Raw genomic sequence first — 17,690 nt, forward strand, 5'->3', positions numbered from 1 at the left:
GCCCCTCTCTTCACCCGAGTGTCCAAAACATGCGGCCGCAAGTCCGATGATACGACTACAAAGTCGATCATCGAACTGCGGCCTAGGGTATCCTGGTGCCAAGTGCACATATGGACACCCTTATGCTTGAACATGGTGTTCGTTATGGACAATCCGTGATGAGCACAGAAGTCCAGTAACCGAACACCGCTCGGGTTCAGATCGGGGGGGCCGTTCCTCCCAATCACACCTCTCCAGGTCTCACTGTCATTGCCCACATGAGCATTGAAGTCCCCCAGCAGAACGATGGAGTCCCCAGGTGGAGCGCCCTCCAGCACACCCTCCAAGGACTCCAAAAAGGGTGGGTACTCTGCGCTGCCGTTTGGTGCATAAGCACAAACAACAGTCAGGACCCGTCCCCCCACCCTCAGGCGGAGGGAGGCTACCCTCTCGCCCACCGGGGTAAACCCCAATGTACAGGCGCCAAGCCGGGGGGCAATAAGTATGCCCACACCTGCTCGGCGCCTCTCACCCTGGGCAACTCCAGAGTGGAAGAGTGTCCAACCCCTCTCGAGAGGACTGGGACCAGAACCCAAGCTGTGCGTGGAGGTGAGCCCGACTATATCTAATCGGAACCTCTCAGCCTCACACACCAGAATGTTGTAGTGCATTTTATCCAAAAAGTACAATCCTGCACTTTTAAACACTCGTCGTTGTCGTGCAAAGCGAAAGTAAAAGTTCTTCTTTGTTGCCTCCCTAAGAGAGGAAGAAGTCATTGCCTCCTACTTATTTTACAAACGAAGAAGAAGCACGGTCCCCGGGGGCAATGATGCCTTAACTTTATTTTTGCACAACAACATCAACAAGGTCCTTTGGATAAAATGCAATGCGGGATTGTAGTTAAGGTAAGCTGTTTTAAGACAAACTTGAGACAAAACTAACAAACATTTTCACACTTTATTTGGATTTCTCATCGTCCTTGCCACAACAAACTATCCTGTGTGCTGTGCTCAGCACGCTCCCCTCACAACTTATGAAGACAGCTGTTTACTATCCTCTAATGCGGCTTGACTCTGACCAAATGATCGTCATATTTGAATAACATTAGGAGTTTCCGAATAGAACGTTGTTTGTTTCGTCGCCATTGTCGCGCTGAGCACATTTGTGCTTGCACGGTGGCCGAGCGCGCTCTGATCACTACATGTAAACATAGCTGCCGAACGGCACATTTGAATAATGTTATGAGTCTGCGAACAGAACATTGTTCAAAAGTGCTGTTAGTTTGTTAGCGTGGACGAGACTAGCTAGATGCAGCACTGAGGGCGCGAAAGTTGAAGCGCAAAGTAGTGAGGGATCACTGTATATATATAACATTTCCAAGCAAAAAGTGTCGGTATCGTATTGGTACCGGCCGATACTACCCTGTATTTCCTTGGTATCGGATCGATACCAAAATTCCCAGTATCGCCCACCCCTATCCGCTACTGTTTAGCACTATTTTCGAGTGGGGTGAACATCGGCTAACTTCTGTTACAACTCGTTCATCATGCGCATATCACTGCACCTCTCTCGAACTTTCGGATCGAGAGAGGTGGGGTGATTGAAGAACCGAAGGTTCGAGAGAGGCGGAGTGATATGCGCATGATGAACGAGTTGTAACAGATGTTAGCCAATGTTCACCCCACTCAAAAATAGTGCTAAACACTAGCGGAGTGATGGGTGCATGTTTGAATAATGAAGGAGAGTGGTGGCAGAGGTTGGTGGAGAAAGTCTTTACATAAAGAAGCAATGGAAAGGTTTAAATAGCCAAAAAGGTAGGGAACAAGCAGAGAAGGCCAGAGTTACCTTGTAATAAAACTAGTATTTTACGATGTGTTTTATTTACAATAAACTGAAATTTATAAAATGTATAAAATGCCATTTTATTTTTAAAAACGGTTATAGCAACAAGGCAATAAATGTGTTTGTAGTCACAGGAAAACAACAAGAAATGTAAAGTTAGAAAAGAATAGACAGCATTTCACTCCGAAAAAAATGCAGAAGTTATGACTACTTCCCTTGAATAAAACGAATACGTTACGAATACTTCGTTTAAAACATGTAAACTCAAGACAACTGAGTAAATTAATTTCTTCATCACAAATTATTAACAACTTGTTTATAAAGAGTGTTTAGAACAAGTTACCAAAAAGTGTGTTTGTTCAACACTATACTTCTGAGTAATATGAATGTTTGTGTTTACAGTGTGCTGCGGAAGGCCTCTGTGCACTGATGAGGTATGCGTTGTGTTGTCGTGGGTGCGTGGCAATGCGGAGAGAAACAGGTGGTGCTTAAATTCCCTTTTTAAAATTAAAGATAGACTGCTGTCACAATCGTGCAGTGAAATATAGAATACAAAGTACAACATGGAACACGTGATTTCCCAAGAACTCAAATCACAGCATATTCGCCAACCGATGTTTTCAATCTCATTCACACAAAGTAAATAAGCATGTCAACACGCGTGAAAAACAATATTAATTGAACATGGATGGCATATTGAACTAATTATAAAGAATGAAGGACAATTGCAGAGACACTCACCTTTTCAAAATCAAAGATAGACTGCCACTACCTCACATCTGCAACTGAAAAATAAAGTACAACTATAACAATATTGAATAAAACTCCGTCACACACATAGATAGATGGATGGATGGATGGATGGATGGATGGATAGATAGATAGATATATGAACCTTGAGTTGAAACCTTGAATATCAGGTAAACAGATTCATATCAGGTAAACATATTCCAAAACAGGACAATACAATATACTTGAACATTAGACTTTCTCCTGCCGTCCGCAACGATTTACTCTGAGCGAGGCAGGCTGTCCATCCGTCCTGGACAGAAGCCTATTTTTGGGACGGAGTACAAGTTTTAAAAAAGTGTCGGACTAAGCAAGGGCATAGGTGGATTTATAGCTCGGCCCACTAAATCGTCCCTCATGCGTGTGACGTGGTCACGAGACGGCCAAATTTCTCAACCGACTCGGCCAAATGGGCAAACAACAAAAGTTGACTCTGAACACTTCAAATGCGCCACTAGTTACCCAATTGCGCAGGAAATTTTTCAACAAGAGATACAGCACGGCTTCTACTAGTACGACAAGCGATGAGACCCAGTAGCGCGAGCAGCGTCAGACTCAGCACACTGGCGAGTGATGTCAGCATGTCGCTTGACTGTCCGCTGCTGCAGGAGTACATAGCTTTAGTTGTGCTAAAGCTAACGTAAATAAATAATCAGTCACTGCATGTTATCTTCTACGGAGACGCCTTCATTAATTGCCTGCACAACGCATGCAGTAGTCACATTGCACATGCATATTCTGCCCTGTGTTTCAACACATGTAATACCATGGATAATGCCACAAGAGTCAGCCATTTCACCTCACTGACAGAAACACAACCAGTCTGTCTAATAATAGTCTACTAATCTAGTAATCCGGGATAGTTTTAACTAACTGTTCACATTTAGTACCTTTATCCCTTTGCTTGCGAAGTATGCCCTTGTGTGGGACATCTTTAGACCTTAAAAATCTCTACCAGTGTATACATTTAAACGACCCGGAATTGTCTTTATTGCTTCTTAAAATAACCTTGTGTTATTTTACAATAATAAAAAAAAAAAATGAAAATGTTTTAAGTTGCAATAAAACGCAATAGTATTGCCTTATTGCTCGATTTTAAATATTCTCTTCATGTCCCCTGGTTTGCTCCATTCGGCATCATCATCTTCATCACATCACGAAGAGCTTGTGTTGCAACTAAATGTTATCATGGTGAAACATCCATCCATCCATTATCTGTACCGCTTCTCCTCACAAGGGTCGCGGGGCGTGCTGGAGCCTATCCCAGCTGTCTTTGGGCAGTAGGCGGGGGACACCCTGAACTGGTTGCCAGCCAATCGCAGGGCACACAGAGACAAACATCCGCACTCACAATCACACCTAGGGCCAATTTAGAGTATCCAATCAACTTACCATGCATGTTTTTGGAATGTGGGAGGAAACCGGAGTGCCCGGAGAAAACCCACGCAGGCACGGGGAGAACATGCAAACTCCACACAGGGAGGCCGGAGCCGGGATCGAACCCGCGACCTCTGAACTGTGAGGCGGACGTGCTAACCAGTCGACCACCGTGCCGCCCATGGTGAAACAATTGTAAACAATTTAATCCACTCAAGATACTCCGAGCCGGTAATTGGATATGCACAGGAAATTATCCAGCTAATACTCTTTAAATAATGTTTATGGGTGCACAATTATTATTATTATTTTTTGCGGTGGAGGCGTGGTTATGTGGGGGACTTTGGGGGGGGGTTGCTTTACGTCAGGGCGGAATCGCTTTACAACAAGGGTGTCCAATAGGATGGTCCATCCAAAGAGGTACATTTTTAAATTTTTGGGTTCGATCCCGGCTCCGGCCTCCCTGTGTAGAGTTTGCATGTTCTCCCCGTGCCTGCGTGGGTATTCTCCGGGAGCTCCGGTTTCCTCCCACATTCCAAAAACATGCATGGTAAGTTGATTGGACACTCTAAATTGCCCCTAGGTATGATTGTGAGTGCGGATGTTTGTCTCTGTGTGCCCTGCGATTGGCTGGCAACCAATTCGGGGTGTCCCCCGCCTACTGCCCGAAGACAGCTGGGATAGGCTTCAGCATGCCCCGCGACCCTTGTGAGGATAAGCGGTATAGATAATGGATGGATGGATATTTTTTCAGCTCCAACTCCCTGAATTTGTTGGAATAGTTGGAAAAACTCAAGATTTACCCTTGCCTCGATGATCTTGAAGTTTAGCCTCATCTTGTTTTATGGCTGACAAAGGACCAGAGCTGGGCACCTGACCCTTTTTAGCCGGTCGCGACCCTCCACCCTTGACCGGGGTACCCTTCCGGCCGCGACCCCCTGCCCTTATTCATAAAAATAATCATCCCCCGCCCCGTTCCGCCCTGCACGGCTGCAGCTAAGCAGAATTATTTGATTGCTCCAATTGAAGACATTTGTGGCTCTTAACTTCACTCTGAAGAAATACTTGGACTTTTGATCTGCCATATTGAGCAAAACAAGAAGTCTGTGAAGGAGGCAGTGAATGATGCGTTAAACATTGTGATTGACCATTGCAATGAAGAGACACTACCCTGGTAAAAATAGAATGGCTTCTCAATGAGTTAAGGAAAGTCAAACAAAACAAGGTGAAGCTCAGGCAATCCCTGAATAGCATGAGCTAACCAGTGATGAGCAGCAACTTCTCAGCATTTTCTCTTTCAAGTTGTTTTGCAACATTCTACAGAATTCCTTTTGGGACTCCAAAAATAAGAGTTTTGAAGACCGTTTAACAGCTTTACATACAGTCCAACAACATTTAACAGTCAGTGTTAAAGTTTATCAGACAATTTAATATTTTGATGTCAAAACTGGGGAGGCACGGTGGTCGACTGGTTAGCATGTCCACCTCACAGTTCAGAGGTCGTGGGTTTGATTCTGGCCTTCCTGTGTGGAGTTTGCATGTTCTCCCCGTGCCTGTGTGGGTTTTCTCCGGGAACTCCGGTTTTCTCCCGCATTCCAAAAACATGCATGGTAGGTTGATTGGGCACTCTTAATTGCCCCTACGGGTGGTTGTGAGCGCAGATGTTTGTTTGTGTCAGGGAATTCTGCTCGGAAGACCAGAGGCTAATACCGCCTTGTTTGAGACTGTAAAAAGCAACTCAGACCAGCCAAGATTGAATTTTCATGCTCGCGAGGGACAGACCGTCGCCCTCCGTGTCCTCTCGTTCGCCTTTTATTCAGCACATCCATTTAAAAATCCAGACACACGAAACCAGCCATACTTCCTCTTTTCTGAACATTGCACCGGTTCGTGGGCTGACAGTCTTCTATCACAGACATCCTGTTTCACAATTTAAGAATACATTTTTAATGCTGACAGAAACTTTGTGGGTTAGTTCAACAAAAGGTCACAACAGGCGTATCAAATACATATACTTTCAAACATTATATTGTAACTGTCGATTTCTCTCACATTTCCCTCCTGTATATCATGATTAGAATAAAACAAAACATAAACATCACCCAAAAGCATTGCTTGAGTGGGAGGAAAACTGCCCAAAAACCCAATGGGAAAGGGGCAGAAGCTACCCAGAAATCCAGTGGGAAAGGGGCAGAAAGCCTTCCCAAGCAAAAGCCAAACACAAAAAGATAGCAAGAACTAAAGCTGTTTTTGGTCCAATACATGTATGTACAAGGTAAACCCGTAAACATCAAACATTCACAATCGCATTGCTTTTCTGTGAAGTCGTCAAAAAGGGTTTACACAATAGTAGTATCATCATCAGTCTACTAGTACGACAAGCGATTGTCATCATCAGAATCCATGTGCACCTGCTGGTATTCAGACATGGCTACAGTAACCTGGGCAGCTACTTTCAATTCAACAGCATCAGTACAAATTTTGCACAGGGGAATACCACAAAAGATACACAAATAGAACATTAACAGAACACAGATAATAATTGCAACTATAGCAACAGCTATACTTTTCCAGTCTCTAAATGTACCCTGTAGCCATTGCAAAAAGGCGTTTGGTTCTTTTCAGAGTTTTCTCTCTGTAAGCTCTAAGCAGTGTAAGGGTTTCTGTTAACGATCTATTAGACAATGTGTGTAGAGGGATGTAAGTACAACAATCACCAGTTTTAATCAATTGACAAACCCCTTCTTTTTCCGCCAATATCATGTCTAATGCCTGCCTATTCTGCAAAGCCACAAGTGAAGTTGCATGCAATTGTGAAGCTGTATGCGTAAATAATGCTTCTGTGAAATTTGTTGAAGTGTTAACCTTGTGATTCAGATAATTGATTAGTTCAATGTGCTTGTACGTGGTAATAGGAAAAAAGATTTATTTCACTTATTTCATCTAATAATTTATCTTTATCTGGAATATTTCGGGTTCTGTGTAATCTGAATTTTTGAATCAGCGCTGCCCGAATCTCTCTTTGCCCTGTGTGTACTGTTAAGTGTCAATACATCATCATTGACAATGTAGGAAGTCGTTTGCTGGACTCCAATGACATAAACACACGTTCCTGTCCAATAGGGAGATAATCTATAGTACAATGTTCCTCCGCCACAATACCATCTGAGACCGTCGAATGAACTTGGTGAAATTTTTTCGCCAAGTCTCAGTGGTGTTGCACATGGTGGAGTCAATGTTGCCATGATCAGTGCACTTAGTACGGGGCTACAACCGCCTCGCTTAAAGCATGTGAAGTTCCCGGAGGTTGGGGGGGGTGAAACAACATTGGCTTTGTCTCTACTTGCACAATAGGGAAATGAGCAGAGTATGGTGAACAAAAAGAGGAACTTGACAGACCTCAGGTCATGTTGAGAACACATTCAGATGGAACTGCCTCCACAACTTGCAAAGCAGCACGTGGTTTCATACAGACAACACAATCTTTCTTTAATGATTTAGCTACTGTCACCACTCGTTCAAGGAAGACGTTATCGTTGATCCCAACGCATGTCTTCTTTTAACAGAGTTTCAATATCTTCCCCCTTAAAGTGTGTTTTAACACCACACACCTGTTTTTTCGTTTCCCCTCGCCGGGAGGTGACAACAACTTGTGGATGTTCTTTCTCTGACTGATCACTATTGATGAGTGGCTGCCAATTGCGACACAATTTAATTGGAATGTGGATCGGCCCCTGCTCCGTTCCACGCCCATAGCGTGAGCATGGTCTTTGTCCTCGTTAGACAGGGACGACATTGGCTGCAATACAAAGGTTATGGTGGGTTCATTGGACTTCATCATTGTAAAGGATAGTTTGTTGTTCCAATTTAACGCTCCCTGATTTCTATGCGGGTTGGACCAATATTCACCTTCAACCGAAATGAAATAGTTTGACCAAAACATCCATTCTCTATTATCTGCATCATGGGCACTCATTAGATAGAACCAATAATCTCTCCACTGACTCATCTGAGTCACTTCAGTATATTTTTCTTTCATATCTCCCACCGAAATATCTGGAACTGCTGAGAGTGTGCTAAATCTGGTCTGGCGGGACTGCAATTGGTTCATAGGTATGGTAATGGAAAGTTCTTGAGAAAGGGAAGTCACATTAATCATTGTTCCAGTTTTGTCCGTCAGGAGCTGTAGGTTTTCCAGAATAGAGATAGACAGCAGTCTACGACTAGGTAATTGTTCTGTGTTGGTGCTTCCTTGGTCGCGAGGTTGTGAGCCAACTGTCAACAGGCACAGTCCTGCGAGGATACAAACAATGTACTTAGCTGACAAAACTGTCAGCCTCCGGCCTGTGGTCTGCTCCATCTTCCCGAAAGGTGTGGGCAAGCACGGAAAACCCTCTCTCCAAGTGTGGTCTTTTGACGGTGCGCAGTCAGCGCACTGGCTGCTGATCCTACTTCGAAGGACTGGCATCGCTAGAACCGGCAAGAGGGAACCGAAGGAGCTTGCACTGCGACTGGTGGATCCAGCCGTCACGCCCTTCAATCTTTACAGCAGTTGGACTTGCTGCAATCACCTGGAAGGGGCCATCCCAGCGTTCACTATCCCAATGGGGTCGTCTCAGCACTTTAAGGAAGACCTGGTTTCCAATCTGGAGCTGGCACGTCTGTGGAGCAGAACACACTGGCAAGTCATTGTGCTTATGCATTTCTTTTTGGTCAAACAGCTTCCTCATGTGGACAGGAATGGAAGTCCCTGGTACTGGCTGCTCTGGGGCAAGGTCAGGAAGTCTATATGGTCGCCCATACAGAATCTCGAATGGGGACAGCATTTTTACTTCCGTAGGTACTATCCTCATTCCTATGGCCACAATGCGAATGCAATCAGGCCACTGTCTCTTTGTTTCTTTCATGATCTTAATGAGTCTGGCTTTAACTGTTCCATTGTCTGGTAACTGCTTTGTTCACAAAGTGTGTCCCATCGTCACTTCTGATTACAGACAGAATCCCAAATGTTGGAATTATGCGTTCACACAAAGCCTTTACAACAGTTTTCGCATCATTGTGGGTACTCAAAAACAGTTCAACCCATTTTGAAAACACATCAACAATAACAAGACAGTATAGTTTCCCTTGTGTTTTGTTCAATTCAATATAATCCATGTGTATCGTGTGAAATGGTTCTGGTGGATCTGGAAATGTTTCTCTTTGTCGTCTCAAATAACCTTGTGCATTGTTTTTTAAACAAATTATACAACGTCCGCAAAAATGTTTTTAATAGTGCATAAATCCATGTGTGTGGTAGTGCTGGTGTACTGTGATATCATACCCCCTGTTGACACATGACTCAATCCATGTGTCACGTGACAATGGCAAGGGCTGTACTGAGCCATGGGCTCCCTTCATGCAGACCTTGACTTTGCCTGGCTTTACCGTGGCACGATCCCAGTACCCTAGGACCGTTATATCGGCGCCTGTGTCCACAAGGAAAACGGTTGGGATTCCTTGCAACAGTAATGTCATTTTAGGTTTGGTCATGGGGACAGTTTGATGTCTTAGCAAGTAAACTTCCATGTCAAACACTCAGCGAAAATATCACCTTCATCCTCACTTTGATCAGGGGACTCTAACAGAGGCGCAGGGGGCTTTACCGCCTTCATGACTGCTCCCTCTGTACTTCCCCTTTCTAGTCATACTTCCTCATCTTGAGGAGTCGTCATTTTGGTTCCACATGCTTCCATCCTTTTGTTGTTTTTGCATTATCTCGCAATATGACCTGTTTCGCCACAATTAAAACATCTGCCTTCTTTAAGCCATTGTTGTTTTTCTGGGGTCAATTTGGAGGGATCAAGTGGCCTTTTTTGTTTGTCATTTTTATAATGAGGACTTTTGTTTTTTTCCGGTGTCGTAAATGTTAGTTACGTGTCTCTCAGTCTTCTTTTTCTGGGTTTCAATTCGCTCAAAATTTTGTGCATAATTCAACATTTCCTCAATCTGGCAAGTTGGCCAATTCAGATTGTGTTTTTTAATGTAATGGACAATATCAGGCCGGGCTGGGTTCAACAAATGTTATTTCAAATGCGAATTAAACAACTCCAATTGTCCCTCAGGAAGTCCCCCATGTGTTTTGAAGACTGTTTGGAGGCGATGAAAAAAATCATCAGTTGTCTCATCTGACTTTTGTATGCATTTAGTTATTTCTTTGGGATCTTGGGGCTGCCTATAGGCTCGGGTACATCTTTCCATAATTTGTTCAAGGGGACCCACAGGTAGTGAGAGTTCTTCATATGGGATGAAGCCTCCCGCCACCTGTCTTCCATTAAAGGGACCAATTACTGCACCATATTTACAGCCAGTTGTTAATGCGAGTAATTTCAACAATTCTCCTGCATTTAACCTGTGACTATGTACCATGACTGATATTTCATTTACAAAATCGTCTGGGTTTTTTTGTGGTTTTGGGAGTGACATGGCTATATCTTTGAATTCAGTAGGAGTCCAAGGCCGATATACAAAAAGAGGATCTTCTCCGCCTTGGCTTGGCATTTCCACCATCGGATATGCCTGAACTTGGTAATTTTCATATCCAGATTCACTCAGATTTTGAATTTGGGGAGAGGACGGAATAACAGTGCGTTTCCAGTCCCCCACTGGACCTTTGGATCGGGTGTGATAAGGTCCAGGAGTTTAAGTATATTGCAATTTGAAGGAAGTGTTTGGATTCCAATTACTTGCTAAATTCTAATTAGGGGATGTCACAGGGGTTTGAATTGTTCCCCTGGATGGAGTAGATAATGCATTTTGTTCTTCTGTTATTTGAGAATATGAAGGTAGGGTTGGATACAGCCCTCCTGTGGTTGAGGATAATGGCGTAGTATTTAATGGGTCAATTTGGGCTGGGGCTGCGGCGGTTGTTGTGGCCATTGTTAAATCCTCGTCAATCTTTTTCCTTTTTTACGATGTTTTCTTAGACCGTTTTTGGCCAGCCCAGTCAGAGGGCTTTACATTTATACCATTGTTTTCCGTGTTCATTGTTTTTTCTTTTCCTTTATCTTTCAATGACAATTTACTCAATACTTTTCCAAACTCGTCGCAGTCATCTACATTACCCGAAAAACCGTACTTATTTTTCCATTTCTGTACAAATTGCGTTGACCCTTTATAGTCTACTTCTGCACAACATACTTTTTCCTTGAACTTTTCTTTACTATAACAACAGGTTGTTGACTCACTTGCCTCCTTGGGCCGAGCCCCTTCATCAGAGGACTTATTTGATTTTACCATTCTACTTATGTATTTTTCCTTTATTCAGAGAAAATGCCACGGGCCTGGTGTTGTGTTGGATACCAAGCTTCTACTCCCAATTGGAGAGGGTACCCCTGGGTGTTATTTCAGGACCGTTTCACCAGTTTTAGATTCTCTTCACTGAGGACATTCATACGGCATTCACACCCACAATTCACACTCACAGAAGTGATCAATTGGCCTACTGTTGGCAAACTGTTATTTGAATACAAATTTCAATCATTATGTCACAGTTACCTCTAGACAAAAAATGCACCTTGGGTGTCTTAAGGGCAAAATTCAATGTCATGTTCTGTGGCCGATTGTTATTTTTTTCAGTCCCTGAGTCCGGTGGATGGGCGCAGCCTCCAGTGCACACCTGTTTGGCATGACAATCAGATGGGTATATAGGTGCTGGAGAAGTGGAAGCTAGTCGCCAGAATATTGTTGCTGTTGGTCTGTTCCCCTTTTGTCGATCGCGTGCTTATTTCCACAGCCACACAATACGTCGTTTAGCTTTGTCACACGTAATTAATTCCGGTTTTGGTAATTCTAGATTAGTTTTGTTTTCTTTTGTTTCCAAACCAATCTAGTTTAGATTCTGTCTTTCCTTTTGACTTGTTTATTCATCTGTCTTTCTCCCAATTGGGCTGAGTTCCTTTGCTGCACTCCTGTTACATACATTTCCGTTTAGTGTTGTTTGTTCTTCCGGCGTCTAGTTTCCACTGTGCTCCGCCCATCCACTGGATTTTCGTGTTATCACATCAGCCTTATGCTGATGTTGTTCTTTGTTTGAATTTATTTCTCCTTGCTCACGTTTGCTTGCTCCCTTGGTTTAATAAAACATTGTATAAGTTTTGTTTGGCTCTGCTTTGGGGTTTTGGAATTCTGTGCACGTGATTGTGACATTCAAGGTCATTGAGGCAGGGGTAAATCTTGTCTGATTTAGACAAAACTTCACCTTAAACTTCACCTTTTTTCCAACTATTTCAACTCTAGAGGGTTGCAGCTTAGAATTTCCAACTTTTAATTTTAAGGACCACCATAGACTGTCCAAACTTGGTCCTCAAGGGCAGGTGCCCTGCCTGTTTTCCATCTATCTCTGCTGCAACGTACCTAATTCAAGAGATTCTCAAGCTTCTTCAGAGCTTGCTAATCATTTAAAACAGGTGTGTTGCAGCAAGGAGAGCTGGAAAACGGGCAGGAAAGCCGCTCTTGAGGTCCGGAGCTGGACACCCCTGCTTTAAAAGGACGAGGACGGGCGGGGTCGGGGACGATGTTTTTTTATTTACTTATATTTTTTATGAATAAGGATGGAGGGGATGAGGCCGGAAGGGTACCCAGGGATCAGTGAGAGGAAAAGAAGAAAGATAAATAAATTGTTGTTCTAGTTTTTATTTAAGTTAATATTTAGACTAATGTATCTTTAGAAATAATGAATACCTAAAATTGACCAGGTCTTAGAAGATATGAGTGGTGAGTGCTTATGTTACTGAAAAAAAGTCCTTCACAGATCACACATCTCACCGAGAATCTGCAGAATGTCACTCTGACCCAATCAAGGATCATTGATTGCTTATGGGGAACATAACTCCTTTATTGACCTTTATTCATACCAATGAAACCCTGAAAAAATTAACTTCATGCAACACAATATGAAAAGTCAACTTAATAATATACCGGGAGTGGGCAGCAAGAAAAGTGAACTGAATTTACAGATGAAGCAGACCCCTTTATCAGAATCGAGAGTCAGTAATTACCAGCCTGATTCTAATAAAGGACAAATTCTTCAATGCCCTTTTAAATTGCATTTCAGATATTATATAACCCTAAGTCATGGATGACAAATAATTTCCTGCAGCTCAATCAGGACAAAACAGAGGTTTTAGTTATCGGCCCTGAAGGTCAGAGAGAGAAAATTTTACCAAACCTACATGAAAAATCCAGTTGGCTAAGAGAGCCCTCTCCCGTAACTGCACACTGGATATTGAGCTCAGAAACACCACAGTTGTCCGTTTTAAGACAAGCAGGCAGATGTATGTTTGTTAGGATGTTTAATCCTCTTCACCACCTACAGTGTGTCCAGAAAGAGTTTGTGGTTTTCTGAAAATCAGGAAAGATGCACAAACAGCGTATAAATTACATGGTAGCACAGCAGCTACAACTAAAAGTGGAGCGGCTTCTAAAAATAAACAATTAGCACGCTCGTGCATCGCTCTTATTAGCGAATAAAGTAAAAACCTTTCGTCAAAACACGGCGTAAACTTAAGATCACATAACTAGTGTGCACTCACTTCAGATTCATGCACAACTCTCCCGAGCAGAACCAGCTGCTCGCACATGGAGAGACTCATTGCAGAAAGAAAGAGCGGAAAGCAACAGAACACATGTGCGAATAGGGTGGGAGTCGGACAACAAGCGATCTAATTGGCCTCCCGAATAACAGCGCTGTCCAATCAGAGCCCCAAAACAACAGCCCCTTTTTACCATTACAATATTTTAAACCCTCACAATGTGTGAAGAACCTAGGGTGTTTCTTTTGACTCAGAGCTCAGTTTTATTCCTCAGATTAAAAAAATGTAACTAAGATCATTTTTTATCATTTTAAGAATATCGCTAGAGTCTGCCAGTCTCTCTCAGGCTAACACTGAGGTGCTAATTCATGCTTTTATTTCCTGTCATTTAGATTATTGTAATGCCCTGCTCTCAAAAAGAGTATTTTCCACCTTACAATTACTCAGAATTCAGCTGCACAGGTGCTGATGAGGACCAGAGGGCAGGATCACATTACATCAATTTTAAAAACGCTTGCATTGATTCCCCGTGTCTTTCAAGATTGATTTTTAGGTGCTTTTGTTAGTTTTTCAATGTCTTAACGGTCCTCGGCCATCTTATTTATCTGACTTGCTTTTGTCATATAATCTCTCTGAGGTCCTCTGGCACCGGCCTTTTAATTATTCCTAGGGTGAGAATCAGAACACACGGTGAGGCTGCATTCAGCCGTTTCTCTCCCCGTGCTATGGAATAGTCTGCACGAGGACCTCGGGTCTGCAGAGACTGTTGATATTTTTGAAGGGAGGCCATCCATACCTTAATAGTTTGGCTGTTAAATAATTGCGCTTACTCTTTTTTATTTTGGACTATTATTTTATCCAATCTTACTGTTTTTTTTTGTTTTTTGTTCTTAGCCTCTTTTCTTGCTTTGTCTTAATTGTTTTCTGTTGTTTTTAGTTTTTTAGCTTTTAGCTCCAGTGTTTCCTCAAGGAGGGGCCTCGGTGCTGGGAGGTGTGGCTGGCCTTCCCACGGGTCCTCCTCCTGGGATGACCGGTAGCCTCTGCACAATGTGTAGGTCTAAGCCGGGTGTTCTGGGCCGGGGGTCTCTGTGATGGTAGCGCTCCCTGTGGCCGAGGGCTCTTTCCAATCAGCGTAGAGGAGCTCCCTTTGGGTACTCTTTCCTCATATGGTTTCCCTGTGCCTTGCCATGTCTTGTTTAATATAGTTTATTAGGTTGTGTGTATGTGTGTTGTGTGCGTTCGGGTGTGCTTGTGGATATGTGTCTTTATGTTGGGAGGGAGGGAGCATGTCTTCTTTTTCTGTTGTATTTTGGATGCCTTTATTGCACAGCACTTTAGGTTGCATTTATTTGTATGAAAAGTGCTGTATAAATAAAATTTGATGGATTGATTGAAACGCTTACTTTGTCACTTCATGGAATACTAGAAGTGGTTTGTGATGACATTTTGCTTGTACCTCTGCTGAAGAAATTGGTGGTAGGCTTGCGAAGTGTGGTCTCTCTGAGGCACTGTAGTGCACGTGATTCAAAATGCATGTGCTTTATGCTTAGGTATTTGCAATCTATTATTTCACCACTAGATGGCATTAAATTATACACACCGTTCCATCATTAGTTCTGAAGCATTGTTAATGCTATGTTGCTTATGAGATGTTGCATTATAACTTCAGCCGCATCATCATTAAAAAAGTGAACCAATACATTCAGTAAGTTTTCCATTTTTTGGGTGGTTGCTTCATCAATATTCAGAGAAAACATACATCCTTTGAGCTTGTCAGACAGACATTTCTTGAACTGTGGTGCTATGCCTTGTGTGTTCATATAACATGCATGCTGATTGGAAGCAGACAGTTTTGTCAAAGCATTTTTACCAACCGCTACTTTTTTACACAGAGCTACGATTGTAAATTATAACCCATGTTTCACAATGACACACATTTTTCAGGTCATAAATCTAATCAATTTATGTTTATTCGAAGATCAATATATGTGTAATTTCAGACCTGTAATTACTGACATTAACGCTTTTCATTGTTCAATTCATTTTCTACAATTCACAGCCCATTTACCCGAGTTATCTTGAATGCAGCATTAACTGCGGCTAGATTTCAACCACTTTGTGAACCATTAGTTAAGTTTATTTACTCATCTGTCTTACAATATCACCATAAAGTAGCTAATTAATACAAAAGATGATTTGTTCAGAGCTTTCAGAACATTTACAGTATACTGTAAGTCAATCAGTAACTTTATTACAGACATAATTTAATTGTATTTAAGATGAAAGAATAAACAACAATTTGTTGATGCATTAAAAAGAAAGGAATGTGTCTACTGGTGATTTGAGATGGAGCTGTTGACTGAGGGCCGGATCAACTCCTCCATTATCATAGCAAGGATGTGACACAGCTCCTTGGCCTAAAAGAGACAATCACAATGATGAACAAAAAAATTGACACAGCACAGCTTTAACAAAAACAACAGACAACATAGCAACTTTGCATTAATACCAGAATTTCTAAGTAGTGAAGTTATTTGGTCAAATTCCCAGTAAAATTCTCAGAGTTGCAGTTCTCTCTATTTCAAAGCAAGCATCCATCCATCCATTATCTGAACCGCTCTATCCTCATGAGGGTCGCAGGCGTGCTGGAGCTCATCCCATCTGATTTTGGGCAGGAGACAGGGTATACCCTGAACTAGTTGCCAGCCAATCGCAGTCAAAGAAAGCAACCTATTGTTTTAAAACGTCAAGGTTTGAATAACCGCTAATACCACTTGTCACTGGTATTGGGCTCTTCTTTTTGTTTTGGAGGGATGTCTATTCATAGCACAGTATGAGTGGCTGCTTGTAGAGCTGAGTAAAAGAGAAGCCTCTTTGAAGTGAATTGCCTGCAATGAGCTTTTTTCTCCTTCACAGTGAACATTACGCAGTTAGGAGGGAAGGAGCAGGACAAAACTCCACTGAAATCTGTAGTGAGCTCTTTCTCTGGGGCTGAGGTTGCTGTGGTACTTAGAAAGCTCCTCTGTAGCAGGGCCCTGGGAGTGTATGAAATCCCGACTGGAGTAAAGGCTCTGGATGTTTTGTGGCTGCCCTGGTTGACATGCCTCTGATATACAGGAATCAGACAAAGACGGATCTGGGCTTCTTTTCTTACCTCGCAAACACTCACACCCATGGGGGCGAAGTGAGAAAAGGGCGCTGTCTAAGATGCAACCCCCACATATATAGTGTTGTGCTGTCAGATAAGTCCAATCAAAAACGTTGGTTCTTATCTTCTCCATCTATGGTTAATCACTTCAAAGCCACATTCCATTACATTAGTCAAAGCTCTATGCGTGCAGTTATGTGAAGGCCTGTTGGTGTGTGTGTTACACAAGACACAAATAGATTCTTTCTATTTCCACGAACATAATCAATCAATTCAGATTAATGATCCCCAGAGTTGCTCCGAGTTGCTCTGTTGGTGTTTACGTCGCCACTTCACACTGAAAAGTGACGCTGACTGGGTTGTCAGGTTGGCGTGAATGAACAAAACTGTTAGGACTGACTGTTAGGACTGGTTGTTACGTGATGTATCTGTTCCCATACAGTTGCTATGGTCCTTTTATGCTTTGTCCTTTATGATGTCATATAGGCCTGATGTGTGACAGTTTATAAGCTTGAGTTACTGAGTGACACGTTGTCAGTACGTCAAACCTTCTTCGAGTGGGATGCAAACCCTCTTCCAGTTTCAGGTTTCTGTAGTTACTGTGTTTTTCGTTGATAAAGACTTTTTACTCTACTACTTCCGTGCCATGTCTGCATATGGGTCCAAATCCTGATCCTCACGTGACAAAAAAAACCCACTCTTTTTTTCTTTCTTTCTTGGAATTAATATGGAAGAAAATAAAAAGTATATTTTGATTCAAAGACTGTTCTAATAGCTTTCTGTCATCCTTGAATATTATTCTTTTCCTGTATAATACAACTGTTGAATGATGCACCAAAGACATACAACTAATATGGTATTTGAATTTGGCTTTGCAAAGTGCACAAATTATTTGGCATTTCTCCACTGAGGAGTTGAGCAACTTTTGAAAGTATGTAAAAGTTTCTCTTTGCGGCAATGACTCTCCTCTTAAGTTTGGCTGC

At 42.5% G+C, this 17,690-nt stretch overlaps 1 protein-coding gene across 1 annotated transcript in view; it reads right to left on the reverse strand.

Annotated features, from left to right (window-relative positions):
• Positions 1 to 15,674: 15,674 nt before the first annotated feature.
• Positions 15,675 to 17,690, reverse strand: part of myo15b (myosin XVB) — a 142,636-nt gene continuing 140,620 nt past the window's right edge. The window contains exon 43 of the mRNA XM_086017487.1: positions 15,675 to 15,976. Coding sequence (XP_085873613.1) covers positions 15,890 to 15,976 — 87 coding nt within the window. The 3' untranslated portion in view covers positions 15,675 to 15,889. The remainder of the gene's footprint in view (positions 15,977 to 17,690) is intronic.

The sequence above is a fragment of the Filicampus tigris genome, chromosome 19 (assembly GCF_054856515.1).
Source record: "Filicampus tigris isolate MCC_2025a chromosome 19, RoL_Ftig_1.0, whole genome shotgun sequence".
NCBI classification, from domain to species: Eukaryota; Metazoa; Chordata; class Actinopteri; order Syngnathiformes; family Syngnathidae; genus Filicampus; species Filicampus tigris.